General features: G+C 39.1%; 1 protein-coding gene across 25 annotated transcripts in view; it reads right to left on the reverse strand.

Annotated features, from left to right (window-relative positions):
- Positions 1-4,589: 4,589 nt before the first annotated feature.
- RIMS2 (regulating synaptic membrane exocytosis 2) overlaps positions 4,590-19,682 on the reverse strand; it is a 786,041-nt gene continuing 770,948 nt past the window's right edge. For all 25 annotated transcript variants that reach the window (XM_043507439.1, XM_043507441.1, XM_043507440.1 and 22 more), the window contains 5 exons: positions 11,581-11,722; positions 10,019-10,131; positions 9,093-9,194; positions 7,954-8,093; positions 4,590-6,664 (listed from right to left, as the gene is read on the reverse strand). In XM_043507439.1, the coding sequence (XP_043363374.1) occupies positions 6,446-6,664; positions 7,954-8,093; positions 9,093-9,194; positions 10,019-10,131; positions 11,581-11,722 (716 nt within the window). In that variant the 3' untranslated portion in view covers positions 4,590-6,445. The remainder of the gene's footprint in view (positions 6,665-7,953; positions 8,094-9,092; positions 9,195-10,018; positions 10,132-11,580; positions 11,723-19,682) is intronic.

The following is a 19,682-nucleotide window of genomic DNA, read 5'->3' on the forward strand; positions in this document are numbered from 1 at the left end:
ACACGATTATGATCATCAACAGATGGCTCAGGCAGTGGTGCTATAAGGAAGGCTTTGGGATGTTCAAAATGAAACTGTCAAATCAGTTTACAGCTTTTGCTATCTGGGTTCTATACTTAGCAGCTCCTCCAAGTCTCACATGGAGGTTCTCCATCAGATTGGCATCACTGTTTACAATGGATATGGAATTAACATCATCTTAGTATGACAACCAAGTTCAGGATTTATTCGAGCTGTATCCTCCCCTTACTGTTGTACGGCTGTGAAACATGGCCACTATGCTGCGCAGACTGGACAAAGCTGGAAGGCTTTCCACACAAAATGGCAACGTTGTATATTGGGCATAAAGTGGAATGACTTCATCTGTAATGCAGCTGTTTATGGTTGTTTGGGTTTGTAGACTACTTGTGCCATTGTCCACAGGAGGTGCCTTATACTTTTCGGACATGTTGCAAAGATGCCACAAGACAAACGAGTGAACGCCACTCTCCGGGTGGTTTGTAACATCCAGGATAAAATTCCACCAACCGAAGGGTGGAGGCGGCCCATAGGCAGACCCCTCCCTCCATTACATGGGTTCATCAAGTCTGTTCCAATGTTGGACTCTCAGGCTGTCAAGCCTTTGCAGTTGTGCAGGAATGCACCAAATGGCGAATGATTGCGACAGCTGTCTGGCTGGCTAAGCGTTGAAGATGGAGCAGCAGCATTTGAATGAATCATTTCTTCCAGTCCATGAAAGTGCCTGTGCATTTACCAAAAGATGTTTAGATGAATCTGCTTCTGTCATCTCCAAGTTTAACCCTCCTTGGAGCGTCATCCTAATGGGTATCGCTGAACCTAGTATCTCTGGCTCCTTCATCTACCCATTTCATCCTCAGCACATCACCAGTAGCAGTGCTAAGAAAATGTTAGGTCAAACTCTATAACTCAACTTTAGTTGCAGATGCTGTTAAGGACAGGCACTTCTGACTGTGCCTCCTTAGTCCTCTGTTATGATTACAGGGCTTTTTACAGCACTGCAGGTGCCCTCCCTAAAGTCCAATTGTCTTTGTAACTTAGTAAAATGCCAAATACACATAAGGACACACTGACTTGCCCAGAGCTTTCACTGGCAAACTCGACATGGGTAAATTAATGGAGCTGAGTGAAGGTACATTTACTTGATCATGCTTTACTTTCCCTTTGTGTGTGTGGCTGGACTCAGGGAGGGGGCAGTGGTTCAGTGATTCCCAATGGTAGCCTTGCCACCGGCCCCTTTCCTCATCAGTCAATCGGTTACTAGTTGAGGCCATTAAAGTTAATAATGATGCAGGCAGTTCTGATAGGACTTCTTCAGCTGAAGGATGTTTAAACTATGTAGGCAATTGCTGACAAGATCATGGCTCCTTCACTCTACTCTATTAATAGTTACTAAATGTGGGATATCTCTTGCATGGCAAAATATATGCACCTTCTTCCTTCCTTAGCAATCTCTCCCTAAAGAAGGCCTGTTTATAACCCTCACTAAGGAAAGGCCAGGGAAGATGGTCACACTTAGATGAATGTGCAAGATTTTTAATCGTGCTTGGTATCTAGTTATTTTGGTGATTGGAGCATTAGAAATACAGAGTTGCTGGTCAGAATCACGGACAAACATGCCACTTATGTAGGCTCCCTTAACTGAATTTTCAGAAATTCCCAAGGAATCTAGGAAATCTAAAGTTTTCCTTACTTTTATGCCAGTTTAAACTTCATTCTCTTTCACTGTTGCATGATTTATTTTCTATAAAAATGCATTTTAACTTAATTTTAAAGTATACAAGTGTGAACAACTCTGTGACTGATTTGGTGACAATGGTAGGGCTCCGTTGGCCGAGAGGGGGATGTACTATTCTTTAGCATTTTCATGCTACTTAATTGTCCTGATTGCTATAAGAATGCATTTAAAGCTGTAGTACATATACATGTAATAGAATAGACACATAAATAATGTGACATTGCAGGACAGTGCAGTGTAAATGCTAAGTGCTTTGCACACAATCTAATCATGCAAAGCACATGGCAGGTGGCCCAGTGTTTGTAAGAGAGTGTCACATGCCAACCCCATTAGCTGGATTGTTAGGATTAAGATGGTGATATATGGTTTGGTTTTGTTTAATGGTAAGATGGAGGAGGGGAATGGGAAAGGCCACCGGGGAAAAGAGAGCCAGTGGACACCCCTTCCCCCCCAAATCAAATGCTGTGACCATGTGGCATATAGACAAGTGGTTCCATATTGATGCCTCTTTTGGTCTGAGCGGTTAGGCGATATTCAGGGCCTTGCAATTGTTAGGTGGAGAAACTGAAGACAGTCAGGTGGTTCCATGGTGCAGTCCTGCTTATTTAAAAAGAATTAATGCAAGTTCCTGTTTCACTGAAAACATAGGCACAAACAACAGGAGGCAGTTTATTTGCTCACAAATCCAAGCCTGACTTTCCCACCAGCACTCTACCTAAAAGCAGCTCTCTCGGCTTCCTCTCCGAGCCACGTTCACCAGTCTTTCTCTTGCTTTCTCCTGGCATTCTGCTTCTGATACAGACACACGCAACTGCAATCCAAGGAATGCCTTAGCCCCCTGCATTGCAATCAGTTCACAGGGAAACCCCTCTTATGCTCCTTGAGTTAGTCTGTGCTCAGGCCTTCCATGCAGCCTCTGATTTGGGCTTCTATTATTTCAGCCATCTTACCTATTAAAGGAGCTTAATTGCTTTTTTTTTTTCATTTAGCCAGAACAAAGGGTGGCAAGCACATGCATCAGCTTCGGCAAGGTCTGTGATTGCCCATAAATCACACGCTTGCTGGCAGTTTCCAACACCCTCCGGCATAACAATATATATTCTTAATGTAGTGCTCACACTTCAAGAGATGTAGCCTGGAAATTAATGTATAAGTTCATAAAGATTTCATTGGTATTTATACCTACATAGTGTAGTGTCCAGTAAAGTGCAACATCATTCAGTTCCCACTAAACAATCTTTGCTAGGCATTCATGACCTCAAAGCTGGATGGATTCTTTACTGCTATATTGACTCTCCCTTTAGTCATTCATTAGTGAAAAGTAGCAGATACAGTACAGAGCGTGTTAGAGGAAAAAAACCTTGAATTTTGGCCAAAGCCTGAACAAAAAGCCTTTGTTCTATGGTTCTGTAAAGGGCTCCAGGAAGAGACCTCCTCTCTCCACAGCCAGACCACACTCAGCGCTGCTCCAGTGTTGCTACTGCAGGCTCTGGGCTGCAGTACTGTCCAGCTCAGCTCTATGCTTCCCCTTTTCAGAAGATTTTGGCCAATAGATCTACATACCTAAGGAAGCACTGGCAACACTCTTCTCCCATTTCTCACACTACTGCACGCTGCCACTCAGAGCCTGTGATGTGGCACAGAGGGTGTATGGGGCTCGTGCCAGGTTGACCTGTGTTGCCTCATCCCATGCTGTGAAACTGGGTTGTTTTCTGCTGCATTTAGGGATGAAGCAGAATGTTGTCCTTAGAAGTTTAATTTTTGACAGTGTAATATGACAGTACGACTGCCAGAAATAGAGGTTTTCTTCAATGAGAGCGCTGCCATATTGCTGCAGTATTAAGGATAGTATTTCATTTACATCATTGTTCTGAAAATAAAAACTACATTATTCTTTTGTTTTCTTGTGATGCTCTATGAAGATCACAACTTCTTTTAAAGAATGGTGCAAGTCATCCCACTTAGTAAAGAAACAAAGCATCACATACCAATTCTGTAAAGAAAATGTTTTATTTAAAGTGTTAAATACCATCACCAGAATGAATTTGATTTACATTAGTTGGTGGTCATTACAGGCCTAATCTGCCCTTTTCCCCCCAACTGTAATTCCCTTTAACTTTTAAAACGTACTATGTACAAGACAGCAGTGATCACTGGAATAGTGCTATTTACATGACTAAATCCTAAGTAGAGTTGCAGATGTGTGAAAATTAAAAAAAAAAAAATTTAAAATAAATACTGCATAATGCAAGTATGTACAATCCTTCCATATGGTCATGTCCTCCTTTTCAAAATTAGAAATTTATAGAGGAATATGCATAAAAGAATGTGTGACTGCATTTGATAGTATTAGGAAAACAGGTTTTTTTTTTTTTAAATTCTAGGGGATATCATAGACTGTATGTCTTTAGCATTTATCTGTTGCTGGTACACAGGTGTCTAAAATTATTTCAATAAATATAGTTTTAACTGTCTGTTCATTAACTTAACATTGATCCATCATATAATCTCAGAATGACAAGACACAGTCTTGATGTGTATCATATTGCACCACAAAGGAAAAGGCATATAAAGTGATACTGTTTGTTACTTTTATGAAACATGGACAGTTTTCTGATGGGCACTATTAATAGGTTTTCAAACAAAATCAGAATAATTCTGTGTGCATGGCCTTAATTTAAAGTTAAATGCAATGTATACTTCAAAAATTATTGCAAGTTTTCACCATTGAAGAATAATTATGTATTAAAGGTATATAAAGACCCAGAAAAAGAGAGAGTTTATCATTAAATGTAAGCTAGTTACCTTCCCTTTAAATATGAGAAGTAAATGAGTGATCTAGACTTCCAGCACCACCTAATGGTAATAAATGCCTACTACATGGAGACGGGTGTTTTATCATCTGTTGACTTTGCATTTAGGCTTGTGGTGACGGTGTCAAATAACTGTTCGATGGTACATGTTCTATTATCTTTAAGGCAATTACAAATCAAAGTTTGACATTTTTATGGCAGACCGATGTTCACTAATTACATTGTTGCCATCACAAATATAGACCATGAAAAACCGAACTTTACAGCAGAAGAATTATGAAGAATTAATAATCTTTGTTGGTTATTATGACTCTAAATATGTAGCAATTTGTTTGGCTGAGTGCAAATGAAACTGCTGAAATTTAGTTCCTAAAAATCAAACATTTGGTTCATTTTTTTTCCCCCCTCTCTCCAAGACCTTCAAGAAATTATAGTTCAACCCTTGAATGAATGATGGTGGTGTTGAAAACAAATTTATTGAAGACATCTTACAATGGCCACATGATTCCAGTATTTTGCTGTAGAATTCAATTTGAAGGTGAGGAAAAAAATGAAAATAAGTTACCATGCACTGTACAATTAATTGCAAAAAGTTCAAATATCTTCTTTATCAAATACATGCTGAATTACTTTAATGAACTCCCAAGCCATGTTGCAAAATCCTTTTCAACATGCTTGAAAAAAGTAAGCTCTTAAACAATATTTTTGTCCAAGAATTCAGAAATGCAAAACAATCTGCAACCCTGAACCAAATATGGGGCATAAGAAAGCAATAAGTCAAAAGGTAGCAGTTTTAGGATATAATGGATCATTCTGGAAAATAAGGGGGGAAAAGAGCCAAAGGAAGATTCAGAAGAGAGAGAAAGGAGGAAGAAGTGTACAATTTGCACATATGTTGAACTTTACAAGGCTTGTACCTTTTACATTTAAATAAATTTAATATATTACACTTATTTCTTGTCACAAACAGAATTTTAAATATTAGCTAGAAATTATCATCTTTTATTTTTAATATATGTCTGCAAAAACACAGATCATGATTGGTTTAAAGAATGATAAACGTGGTGTCTTTGTATCACCCTGTTGCATTCTCTCCCCTTTAAAACCATGCACTAGTGAAATTTACTTTTAAAAATAATATAAATTGTTGAAAATGGCTGATTTATTCTTTTTTTTTTGCAAGTTGCAGCCCCAAGAAAATAATTTAAGTGTTCAGCTAAATCTGTGTCCATGCAAAAAGTTTCTTTAATTTCATACAGTACAGTATATCCAAAGAATTTTATTTTTCAGAGAGCCCATCATATCTGGGGTTTCACTGTAGCGATAGCTGGAGTTATGAAGCCTGCCCTACAACTTTTAAAGCATTCTAGTACGAAGAGTTTTCTCTAGTCTTTGTTCCATATGACAGCTGACTTTTCTTTTTTGATGATCTTACATTCTTCTGTTCTTCCGATGTCTACTGTTCCATTGACTTGTAACATGGCTTCATGGAGGAAGAGGGGTAGCTCCATTTCTGTGGCATAATGAGGCTTTAGGGGGCAGTTAAAAGGGAGCAACAAAATAGATATGCCATTGAAAAGGACTTTTGTTGCATGAAACACATTGATCTTTTAGTTTAATCCATGGCTTCAGATTGGACCAAAACTTAAGTGTCACTGAACTCCAAACCTGTTAGTTCTTTACAGCTCCACTCTTTCACCTGAGGGCCTTCCTTAGTGCACAATGTGTGCAACTTCCTCTGAGAACACAGGATCGCTTGGTAGCCCTAGAAACAGGCTCAGAAGACACAACATTAAGCATGCAGTGTTACCAGGGTTTGCGACCTGTAATTTTTTTTTTTGTAACGCTGGTTGCTATGACAACAGTTTCACAGCTGCTATGAGCGAGCATAAGAAGGTCCTGTTGAACTTTCAAGAGATGACTGGGAAGCTCTTCTAGTCAGAGGAGCCAAAGTTGGATCTACTAAGGAGGAAGGGGGGAAAAGTTTGAACCATCCAATCACCATATTTGACAGGTCCAGTTCATCTAAAAGTATCTGTGCCACTCCCATAAAAGATTTGTGATCCATACGTCCATAGTCTCCCCAAACAATTATCTGTTGGTAAAGGAAACAAGATAGAGACGTTTCAGCAACAAATATGAAAGCTGTGATCTGATGCAATCAATTCCTCAGATGTAACCAGTTACCTATTCACAAACCAACAATCCTAAAGAAAAATGGCCTATTTGACTTTTGGCGTGGGCTAGCCCTGGTTCTGCTATAGTGGTGCAGCCATAGAAGTCCCGTGGGCTGTAAACCTATTTAATCATGTTAAATAAGAACTAAAAGATTGAGGCCCAGTGTGAAATGGAGCCCATATATTACAGACACAATATGACTGTACAAATACTACCCACACAGTTTAATGGATGGGAGACTTGACTGAATCCACAAAGTGCTTGACAGCTTTGGAATGAAAGGGGGAATATACCCAGGGCTAGACCCCTCCTCTCCCTGAGCACAATCATTAATCTCAACAAGGGTCCAGGGTTTCCTGAGCCTCTTGCTCCATTTTAGCTGAACCCACCCTCCCTCCCAGTTGTTATATAATACAGGAACTGTGTTTCTAGGGTGCCATGGAACTGGTTTAGAGGGTCAGGAAGGATTTTTTTCCCCATCGGTGTCAAACTGGCTGAGGCTTATTAGATTTTTTTCAATTTCCTGGTAGCATCATGGAGACACAGTCCGGTTACACAGAAACAGGAGTTTGGAATTTAACATCAGGAATCGGTATGAATGCTTATTTCATCACAACTTGCAATCGCTGTACAATGCAGATAAAAGGCCAAAAGGGCCAATGATCAGAAACCAGAGAACTGGGATTTTGCTGGTGGATCTCAGACCTACGGGAAAAAGGGAGATCTGAAGTCTTTGCAGACTGAGGTCCCTTTTTGGTACCTTCTGTCTTCTTTACAAGTGGGGAAGATGAGATGATTCAGCAAAGTGAGCTGAATCATAGGGGTAAGCTGTGGAAAGTCTACCCTATGTTAAGGAATATCTGATAGGAGCCCTGGAAACCCCATACTGGACCCAGTTAAAGGCCTAGTACAGGAAGATGGGGCAGATAACACCCCACCTGGGTACTGAAGTTGTGGCCTTACAATTAAATCCAACCCTGTGCCGGTTCTCATTTGCCTGCATGTACTAATCAGTGTTCATGCAGCACCTCTTACTGGTTAATCATCAATAGAGCATACGGCATTGCTCTGGTCACCATCTGCTCAGCAAGGCTTTGAAATAACAGGACTTGTAGAATGAGGCATGGAAGGAAGTCTTGGGTTCATTCAGTGAGAATTGTACAAGTGAAACGTTTTCAGATAGACAAGAATATTGATTTAAATTACCTGTAAAACTTTTCCTTGGGGGCTTTCTTCAAATGACAAAAGTTGCTGATAAAGAGGTTCAAGTGTTTTTCTTGCTACCTTTGTTTTCTTTTTGGCTATGCAGGCTCCATTTTCTAACAGATACACTTTTACATATGGTGCTTAGAGGGGAAGAAAATGAAAAAAAGTAAGTGAAAGGCTAATCCAGATTTGCAACCTAGCTGCGGTGTTCTATCACCATTTGCTGAGTCCCGTCATTTAGTAGATAAATACCTTAAACAAGTGCTCGAATACAGTATTCAGTAACTATGAACCTTTATCCTTACGTATCATATTCATGTATATCAGATTACAGACCTTCTCTATATTTCTCTCTTTTGGTATTGTCTATTTTATGAATCAATTCAGTTTTTGAACTGAAAAAAAATCAAATATTTCTTCAATGAACAGTATGTGCCACAAAACTAGGGTCTGATCCACAGCCCATTAAGTAAATAAAGGACACAGACTTCAACGGGCTTTGGATCAAGCCTCAAATATTTTATGCTCTCAAGTAATCTGCAAGACAAAAAGCTGCGGAAAGAAAGATTCTAAACTGATTTCTATTTTGACAAAAGAACTTGCTAAACATGTCACTGTTTTCTCCCCTTCATTCAACACTGTATACTAACATAGTAGGACAATATATTGTAAAAAGAGAAGAAAATAAACATCAGTTACCTGTCTTCTTTCTAAGTTATGTATCTATTCCAAGCATTTTGTTAACTTCCTCCTCTCCCTTTAAATTACTTATGTCACATCTTCAACACATGCTTCCTTTCCCTTCCCCATAGCCAAGCAGGCATTTGTTGTCATTAAAATAGCTGTTGTCTTTCAATGAGAGCCCAGAGCACAGCACCACCAAAGACATTCGCTGTTAACATTTACTCCTGACGTTGGGGTTGAAATGAAATCTTTACATGTACATGTAGGCTTTCATACCGAGTCAGTATATTTTTACTTTTCAACGTACAACAAATGCTATAACCCACTGCTATTAGCTATCTGTTAATAGATTTCACTCAACTTGAACAGTGAAGCCTCAGAAATTTTTCTGCAGACAGAATTTAGTGTGTTAGCAAGGTATTCCTATTCACATAAGTATGTTGTTCTTTTCTTACCTGGCAGTGTCTTTGAACCTGGTTTTACAACAAGGCCACGGGCTCGTATTATTTCTACCTCCAACTGTCCTTTTTTGTCCATCATTCCTATCTGGATATCACCTGGGAGAGGAAAATGTTGAGACATTGCAATTCAAGAACATCCAATCATATTTAAAACTAGTGACATGATATAGAATTAATATATGACATCTTGTTTCTTTCACCAACAAAGTCAATAAGGAATTAACTATAATAGATACTTTTTAAAGTTTTTTTCCCACTGCTATTTGAGGTCCTGTACAGTACAAAACCCACTACAGATAATATTCTCACCTTGGTTTCTCTCCCCTAATCTACATTAAATTTCTTTTTTCCTTTACATACACTTCAGTGAGCTAAGAGTCACTAAGAGAGCCATTAAAATACATTTGTAAAGCTGTTGAAAACTATTTCCATCATGCTTCTAGTTTAAAAAAATATGCATCAAAAGATGTTTGTACATTTAAAGATTATACAAACAACTACACGTTTTTGCATTTAAATAGCACTTTTCACTTGACAATCTCCAGCTCCTCATACCAGTGGGTAAGTAATATCCCCATTTTACAGATGGGAAGCTTAGGTACAGAGAGATTAAGGACCAAATTTTCAAAACCGGCCCTCTAGTTTTGAGTGTCTGAATACTTCAATAAGCAACTTTAGTCACCTAGGTCCTGATTTCAGAGCTGTTGAGCATTCACAACAATCACCAATTTCATCTGAAGATGAGGTACCGATAGTTAGAAGACACTTTTGAAAATTTGGCTCTTGGTGACTTGTTCAAGATCATACAATAAGTCCATGGCATGGCCAGAACTAGAACTCAGCTCTCTTGACTCCTAGTACTGTTCTTTAATGACTAGACCATAAAGATTATGCTGAAACTGCAAGACATGAATTCTTACCCATAGATGGCGTCGCCAGTGTTTGGCGTCCTACTAGCTGCGCAGGGCCAAGTCCATCCAGAAAATCACTGAACTGACTGTCAGAGGCCAACCGCACACCTGGGAAAATCAGACTAAGGAAACAAAGGAAACAGAACAGTTTAAATTACCAATTGCAAGCTCTTTTTAACAACCCCAACCAATAGTAACTCAGGCTCCAGAAGACAGTTGATTAGGATGATCTAATTCCCATGTTCTTTCCTCCCATTATGACATTTCTCCATCTTGCTCCTTTTTTGTTGCATCAAAGATATTGTCGATTCCTGCGGTATTAATAAGGGCCTGGATTCCACAAGGTATTTAAGCACATATTTGACCTGAAGCATGAGAACAGTTGCATTGAAGTAAAGTTTTTAGCAAATATTTGTTTACATTTTTAAGTGAACTCACTTTGACTGTGTTTGGTCTCTACAAATACTCAACCAAATGAATGCCAGTAATGGCAGAAATGTTTGGTGAAATAGTGAACTTTAATTGAGCATGCAGATATTCATAGAAACAAATTTCAGAATCACATGCGTGTGTATTTGCACCAGAAAACGCTTCTAAGAATTACACTTAGCTAATCAGAGAAGAGAAATGAACTATAAGGCTTATATAATTAAACAAAAGAACTCAAATTTCATATATTAAAATTTGCCTGTGGACAACTACAGACCAAAAATTAGTCTCAGAAATTATCTGGTTAATAACTAATACTTTTGACACGATCTTTCTGGGAATGATTTATGAACAGAAAAAGAGGCAAAACGAATCAAATTAATTATCCATTACACATTATTTTCACAGCTCTAGCCACATAAAAATTATGTACTTTGATACAACAAGCTCTGTAGAGTATATTTCTTGGTAGAATACATCACATTAGTAAAAACTATACTTTGTGAGACATTTGTGTATACTATTTGTGCAGATTTTATTTAAAGAATTATTTAACTTAGGCCCTCTTGAAAAAGCATAGTGCAGGAAGTTAAAAACATAGGGCCAAATCTTTACTCTTGCCCACGCAAAAACACACAGAGGGTCACCTTGACGACTTTCTAACAGGTTGTGTCAGCATAGGCAGGGGTATTTGGAAAAAGAAGTAGATTCAGATTATAGAACTTATGGATCATGGGAGATCTGCTAGAGGTCCTCTGCCTGAAGTAGGTTTCACAGAATAGGAAAAGTCCTGATGGCAGATTCTCCACCAGGTTACAAGAGGTACAATGCACTTAGTACACCCATTTGTATTCCTCCCAACCTGTACACTCAGATCCTAGACACATTGAGAACTCTCTGCAGGTCTTGGTGATGGTGCTGCAAAAGTGATACTAACAACTGTAACATAGGCAGTAGGAAACCCTCCATATACAGATCATTTTAGCCATTGGTTTTATTTGAAAAACCTCCCTCAAGCAAACTGTTTAAATGGGAGTTCTGCCCCGAGTAGGGACTTTAGGATTCAACTCCTGGTTTTTTATAGGACTAGTTTCGTGGAGAAACATAAGACAAGAACATCATAACCAGTCAATTTTACTCACTTTCCCTCAGAACTGTAGCTGTTCATGCTGCCATCTGTAGATTCCCGGCTGGCCTGACGTGTCATCCAGTTTCTCATTTCCACAGCTAGCCCAGTTTCTGTGCTTCTCTGGACAGTGCTCCGCAGCTTCTTACCACCCGCTTCTGTAAAAACAGACCAGAACACTTATGGTATTTCACTATAATAAGCAGATCTACTTAGAGGGCAATAATATAGACAATAAACATTATAGAAGGATGCCAAAGTAGGAATATACAAATATGTATTGAAAATACTGTTCACATGTATTTGAGCAACAGGCACTGACACAACAATCAGCAGACTGTGATATTGTAGATCTTTTAAAATATATTGGTTCTATGAGTTGCTGTTTTTTTATGACAGCATTGAGAGAACGAGAACATAAAAACCCTTGAAATATATTCAACTCACAAAGGTAATTAGATTTATTACATACACAATTGAGTGTACTTAAAAATATTTTGTCCTGTGATAAATGCACTCTTCTCCAGGGATTCCGTTGAAATGTCACTATTAAACTAAAACCTACACTATTTCAGAAATGCTCTGATTCAGGCTGAAAAGCATTTGGTTATCATTTGCTAAATGAAGTTATAGATATCTATTAGTGAGGAAGGTGAACAACAAAATACAATCCCTATTTCAAATCTTTCCTTTTCCTTTCCTATTGTTTCTAGTTAGTTAGCTTTATGTATGTATTGCAGAAGAAATACAACTTGTGCTTAGTTTTATGCACAATAATATGGAAATTCTATCTGTATACCTAAAAGTAGACACCAGTGCTTACATATGTTCTATTTTAATTTTAGATACTGAGACAGACAGATGAAAAAAAACTGAATAAAGTAGAATTTGGGAGCAGTAATTTGACTAGGGATTATGATCTATTCCCCAGGTGCCACACTTGTTGACAGCCTTGACAAAAGAGCTAAGTACTGAAGTGGCATAGAGACTGAACTTCCCTCTTTCATGGCTAGAGATGGTCACTCCAGGTCGTGTCTGAGGTGTAATGGTATCTCTAAATTCAGCGAATGGAGTAGGGAAGCTTGAATTCCAGTTGCTTGGTCCTGTTCTATGTATAAATAGCTGACTTCAGCCTGTATACTGCCCAAAGCTTTTATTTTTAATCACTACAGTGATATGATGAATAATAGGATGATTAATTTTGCTGCAAAATTTTGGCCACTCATATGAATTTATCATCCAATAAAACAAAATCAGTTTTTGTTACATCAAAACTAACTATGTCGATCAATATCAATAAACATAAATGCAAGAACTAAGAGCTTTGTATTAGATCTGAAAAATGAAGGGCAAAGGGTGACAATTTCATTTGTATCTACTTGTACTGTTCCAAGTGTCTACTTGTTTTATTATTTAGATTAAACTAATGGAAGTTGACAGCTGACTTCCAACATTGGTCCAGAATTGATCTAAAATCCAGTTACTATGACAGGAACAAAAGAATATTCTTACACAGCTACATGGCCAAACAGGCATATACCCTGCATTACAGTGGAGGCCACATAAAAGATTCACAATATCGGAAGCTCCATACTATTCACATTAAGAGACTTGAGATATTACACTTTTTAAAAAATGTTCTTTGCCCCATTCAGTGTTAGTTTTTGTTCAGTTTATATTCAAGTACTGATCATTCCCAATTCAGTGTTGTTATACTCTCTAATGCAAACACGATAGAACACTTCCACTGTGCATGATTCTACAAGGTCTCTATGATACACCTTCAGAATGGTCTTTTGGTCTTATCCTTAATCGTTGTTAATCATGTAAGGAAGAGTGAGAATTCTAAATCTATTTGCCTTGATGCTTCAACTAAACATACATTAAGAATGAACACATATGTTGCAACTTGATTTACTGTGAAATTATGGAAGAGGCATAAGAATCAGCAGAGCAACAGCTGCTCAAGGCTCAGCACATGTGCACCTATTTCATCAGCTGTTCTGAGTGTGGCTATTGTGGTTTCTCATTTTAAAATATTCCTCTTTTCCCATATTCATTTTATCTGAAACAAGTGATTCAGTTCAGATGAGAGGTCGGAGTGATGGCTGAGTGGAAGGAGGAACATTGCTGTTGCATGGATGTTACCAGTCCAAAGATAACCTAAACCTTTATGTGTATGTATAGGTTCCTAATCTGGAATAATTTAAAACACCCTCATCAGCCCCAGCCCTTGATTGGGGTTGAAAGAAAGTTGTATGAGGAATCATTGGTAAGCGCTCAACAGAAGTCAATTTAGAGTTGTCTTATGGTCTCAAAAGAGACCGTCTGCCTTTTTAACTGTACAATACCACACCTTTATTTTTTCTGGGTATTTCTGAGCAGCTTCCTTTTCTCTTTTCCTCTCTGTACTCACTTGTATTTGCATTAGTATTAGTGACAGGTATGCCTGTGCACCTATAAGGAGAATATATCCCTCTGTCTTGCCCCTTGTTACTTTAATGGTGAAAATAGTAAGGGTTGAATGATCAAACTGTTATTGTTGTTAAGTGACTCATTGTAAAATACAACAAATATAAAACCTATAATAGTTGAAATTCACATTTCATGTGATCATCATTTAACTAAGAAAATCTAAGTGGAACAGTTAATAAACCAAGAATGCAATTTTATAGTTATACAGAAAAAGTACTTCTGACATTAAGGCACAAATATATACTACAAAAAAACTAACTTGTGCCAAATTTTTAATTGCTTATTTGGCCAAAATGAAACAAGGATAGACCCACAATACTTATGATGCAACACTTTCTGAAATTTTTGCCCATAGCTAAAAGGAGTAAACCTCAATTCATCACTCTGCAAAGTAAATTACAGTACAGTTGCTGATTTTGGAATATACAACACACACTAAATATAATGACAACTTCTGATCTTTTATCTTTAACTAACTGCTAAACACTTTAACCTAGCTATGGCTAACTTTATTGATATTAGAAAAGGAGTACTTGTGGCACCTTAGAGACTAACAAATTTATTAGAGCATAAGCTTTCGTGAGCTACAGCTCACTTCATCGGATGCATTTGGTGGAAAAAACAGAGGAGAGATTTACACACACACACACACACACACACACACACACACACACAGAACATGAAACAATGCTCACGAAAGCTTATGCTCTAATAAATTTGTTAGTCTCTAAGGTGCCACAAGTACTCCTTTTCTTTTTGCGAATACAGACTAACACGGCTGCTACTCTGAAACCTGTCTTTATTGATATTGTTACTGCACTGAGTGGTTCATGCACTGGAACCTAAGAAATGGGTGTTAGGAGAGAAAAATAAGTAGATGGGAAATGTAGGCTTATTAAATTATCCTAATCTACTTTTCTTTACAAATGTACAATTCCTGATAATAGGATATGGACAGCAACTCTCCCTGGCTATTTTCCAGAGTCACGGTAATGTTCTCAAACCTCACGCACCATGGGTCTGATTCACAACTGCCTTGTACTTTGCATAGTCATCTACACCTGTGCAGAGTGAGTACAAAATGCTACCATATTAGAATGGTACCATTTTACATCCACTTTGAACTGTGTATGCACATACTACACAAAGTACAAAGCGGTGGTGAATCATGCCCACCCCAAACTATTAAAATCCCTAAAAAATTAGAGCAAGTAATTTCGTTGAATAAAACTCTTATTTTATATAATCTATACGAGGATTAGAGAAGGAGATATATATATCCCCATCACTCAAACCATTCAACTCCAAGACTTTAATTTTGTTAGTTAGAGAGGTCAAAAGCTGATCATCTTTAGAGACAGTCTATGTCAAAACTACTAAGATCATGGTATTTCTGGGTTATGCTGTTAAATGCATTCATATAATTTTAGGTGGTATACTCTCTTCATGTGCTCATCAATGTTAACAGGAATTCTGCAAAAAGAGAAGGAGGACTTGTGGCACCTTAGAGACTAACAAATTTATTTGAGCATAAGCTTTTGTGAGCTACAGCTCACTTCATCAGATGCATTCGGTGGAAAATACAGGGGGGAGATTTATATACACATGCAGAGAACATGAAACAATGGGTTTTATCATACACGCTGTAAGGAGAGTGATCACTTAAAATGAGCTATTACCAGCAGGAAGGGGGTGGGGGTGGGGAGGAAAACCTTTTATGGTGATAATCAAAGTGGGCCATTTCCAGCAGTTAACAAGAAAGTCTGAGGAACAGTGAGGGGTGGGGTGGGGTGGGGGGGGGAGAAATAACATGGGGAAATAGTTTTACTTTGTGTAATGACCCATCCACTCCCAGTCTCTATTCAAGCCTAAATTAATTGTATCCAGTTTGCAAATTAATTCCAATTCAGCAGTCTCTCGTTGGAGTCTGTTTTTGAAGTTTTTTTGTTGAAGGATAGCCACTCTCAGGTCTGTAATTGAGTGACCGGAGAGATTGAAGTGTTCTGCGACTGGTTTTTGAATGTTATAATTCTTGACGTCTGATTTGTGTCCATTCATTCTTTTACGTACAGACTGTCCGATTTGACCAATGTACATGGCAGAGGGGCATTGCTGGCACATGATGGCATATATCACATTGTAGATGCGCAGGTGAACGAGCCTCTGATAGTGTGGCTGATGTGTTTAGGCCCTATGATGGTGTCCCCTGAATAGATATGTGGACAGAATTGGCAACGGGCTTTGTTTCAAGGATAGGTTCCTGGGTTAGTGGTTCTGTTGTCTGGTGTGTGGTTGCTGCAGTGTCCTGGATAGAATATACTTTCGTAAACTGTAAATGTTGTATATATTTAGGAGAAATCCTGCATTTTAAAAATTGGTTTTATTGCAGTTTTATTACTATTTACATATATTAGAAAAGTAAACATTTGAAACACGCAGTAATCATAGTAAAACCAATCTCTACCCAACTCTTGTTTATTGTTAGAGTTTCGAAGGACCATTATACACATTATCAGCAGGATCTGTGTAACATTTTTGAGCAATGTAGAGAGTGTTTAAATAACTCACCACCCTCTGTTAGGACTTAATGAGAGAAATCTTGCCAAATAGTTGGATGACATTACTGACATTACACAAATTAGACACAATCCTAAAGCCTATTTTTGCAGGTGAGATATAACAGATGAATATCTATACGATCCCAACCAGCACAAAGAACATTATTTAAACAGACCCCTTCTGCCAAGGTTTAATCTCAAACATTCTCCTAGATATAATGCAAGTTTCACAATATAGTGGGGACTGCAGGTGTTTTCAAACTGTTCTGCTACACATTTGTAACTCCAGCTGAAACAATGGGGCCACGGAGTTTTACTATTCTGACCATTTGTGAAACATCATCTAAGTCAAAAGTTTTAAAGCTCTATCCAGTCACTTAAATCAAATATTCAGGTTGTGTTATGCTCTGACGCTAATAGGTCTAATAAATGTCAGTCAGCCAGCAGATCTTTTCTAATTTTCTCCCTTGGTTTTCCTGGTAGACTTGGGTCCCAGAATATGCAAGTTATTTTCAGTCACATTTTTAGTTTTGCTCAAACTGTTTCAACATTTTTAAAAGAAGATCTAGAGATCTATGTCGCATTCATCACCACGGTATCTGAGTGTAGTTGGTTAAGTCCACTTGGGGTTGGGGACAGAGGTACAAGCTGCTTGAAATCACCTCCAGCTCTGCCAGAACAACTGAAAAAAGCAGGTGACGCTGGTCAGGAAGGGACTAGGTCCAGGGCAACTGAGAGCTTTGCTGATTCAGTGCATCTTCTAGGCAGCTTTGCCAAGCTGCTGTTTAAAATCATACACCAATATCACAATACCATTTAGCAGAGGAAGTAAAAAAGTGTTTTTATGAAAAAAGCCAAACTGCAAAAACCTGCGAGTCCAGAGTGCAGGGGGCTGGGTGGGGTATTTTTATGACCAACTGCAAGGAACTGGGTGGGGTGTTTTTATGAAAAAACCAAACCCCAAGCTGAATCCCTTATACTCCGACTGGGGTTCTGGCATGTGGGGAAGGGTCGGAGGCAGGGAGATGCCTGGGTCCTCTGGGAAAGGTTGCAAGGGGAGGAGGTCCCCAGTCCGAAGGGGTATAGGATGAGAAGGCCCAAGGGAGGGCTGCTGGGGGGCAAATGGGGAGCAGCTCCTAATCAGAATTAATCTCTTTTCACTATGTTAGAATGTGTTTCTCTTAACCAGAGTAGATTCACTGGTGTACTCCAGCTCCTATGCCACATTTTGGCAATCAAAACCTGGTCTGATAAGCCAGTTAAAGTGGGAGCTTGTCTACACTACAGACACTACTGCAGCACATTTATGGTGCTGCAGCTGTTCTGCTGGAGCACAATAGCTTATACGTGTTAAGTGGCGGAAGGTGTTTTTCTGTCCCTGTAGTTAATTCACCCCCCCCCCCCGAATGAATTCTTCCTTTGAGCTAGCAGTGTCTCTACCGGGGTTTAGGTTGGCTTAACTAGTCCAGATGATGAAGATGTCATCAATGTAGCGCAAGTAGCTACATTGCATATGTACATTGCATATGTTAACCCATAACTATTTCACATTTGGTGACAATATATACCTTCAAATCAGCGGCACTGCGATGGGTACCCGCATGGCCCCACAGTATGCCAACATTTTTATGGCTGACTTAGAACAACGCTTCCTCAGCTCTCGTCCCCTAATGCCCCTACTCTACTTGCGCTACATTGATGGCATCTTCATCATCTGGACCCCATGGAAAAGAAGCTCTTGAGGAATTCCACCATGATTTCAACAATTTCCATCCCACCATCAACCTCAGCCTGGACCAGTCCACACAGGAGATCCACTTCCTGGACACTACGGTGCTAATAAGCGATGGTCACATAAACACCACCCTATATCGGAAACCTACTGACCGCTATTCCTACCTACATGCCTCTAGCTTTCATCCAGATCATACCACTCAATCCATTGTCTACAGCCAAGCGCTACGATATAACCGCATTTGCTCCAACCCCTCAGACAGAGACAAACACCTACAAGATCTCTATCATGCATTCCTACAACTACAATACCCACCTGCTGAAGTGAAGAAACAGATTGACAGAGCCAGAAGAGTACCCAGAAGTCACCTACTACAGGACAGGCCCAACAAAGAAAACAACAGAACGCCACTAGCCATCACCTTCAGCCCCCAACCAAAACCTCTCCAATGCATCATCAAGAATCTACAACCTATCCTGAAGGACGACCCATCACTCTCACAGATTTTGGGAGACAGACCAGTCCTTGCTTACAGACAGCCCCCCAATCTGAAGCAAATACTCACCAGCAACCACACACCACACAACAGAACCACTAACCCAGGAACCTATCCTTGCAACAAAGCCCGTTGCCAACTCTGTCCACATATCTATTCAGGGGATACCATCATAGGGCCTAATCACATCAGCCACACTATCAGAGGCTCGTTCACCTGCGCATCTACAATGTGATATATGCCATCATGTGCCAGCAATGCCCCTCTGCCATGTACATTGGCCAAACTGGACAGTCTCTACGTAAAAGAATGAATGGACACAAATCAGACGTCAAGAATTATAACATTCAAAAACCAGTTGGAGAACACTTCAATCTCTCTGGTCACTCGATCACAGACCTAAGAGTGGCTATACTTCAACAAAAAAGCTTCAAAAACAGACTCCAACGAGAGACTGCTGAATTGGAATTAATTTGCAAACTGGATACAATTAACTTAGGCTTGAATAGAGACTGGGAATGGATGAGTTATTACACAAAGTAAAACTATTTCCCCATGGTATTTCTCCCTCCCACCCCACCCCCCACAGTTCCTCTGATATTCTTGTTAACTGCTGGAATTAGCCTACCTTGCTTGTCACCATGAAAGGTTTTCTTCTTCTTCCCCCCCTTTGCTGCTGGTGATGGCTTATCTTAAGTGATCACTCTCCTTACAGTGTGTATGATAAACCCATTGTTTCATGTTCTCTGTGTGTGTGTGTGTGTGTATATAAATCTCTCCTCTGTTTTTTCCACCAAATGCATCCGATGAAGTGAGCTGTAGCTCACGAAAGCTTATGCTCAAATAAATTTGTT

This window comes from Dermochelys coriacea, chromosome 2, assembly GCF_009764565.3.
Source record: "Dermochelys coriacea isolate rDerCor1 chromosome 2, rDerCor1.pri.v4, whole genome shotgun sequence".
NCBI classification, from domain to species: Eukaryota; Metazoa; Chordata; order Testudines; family Dermochelyidae; genus Dermochelys; species Dermochelys coriacea.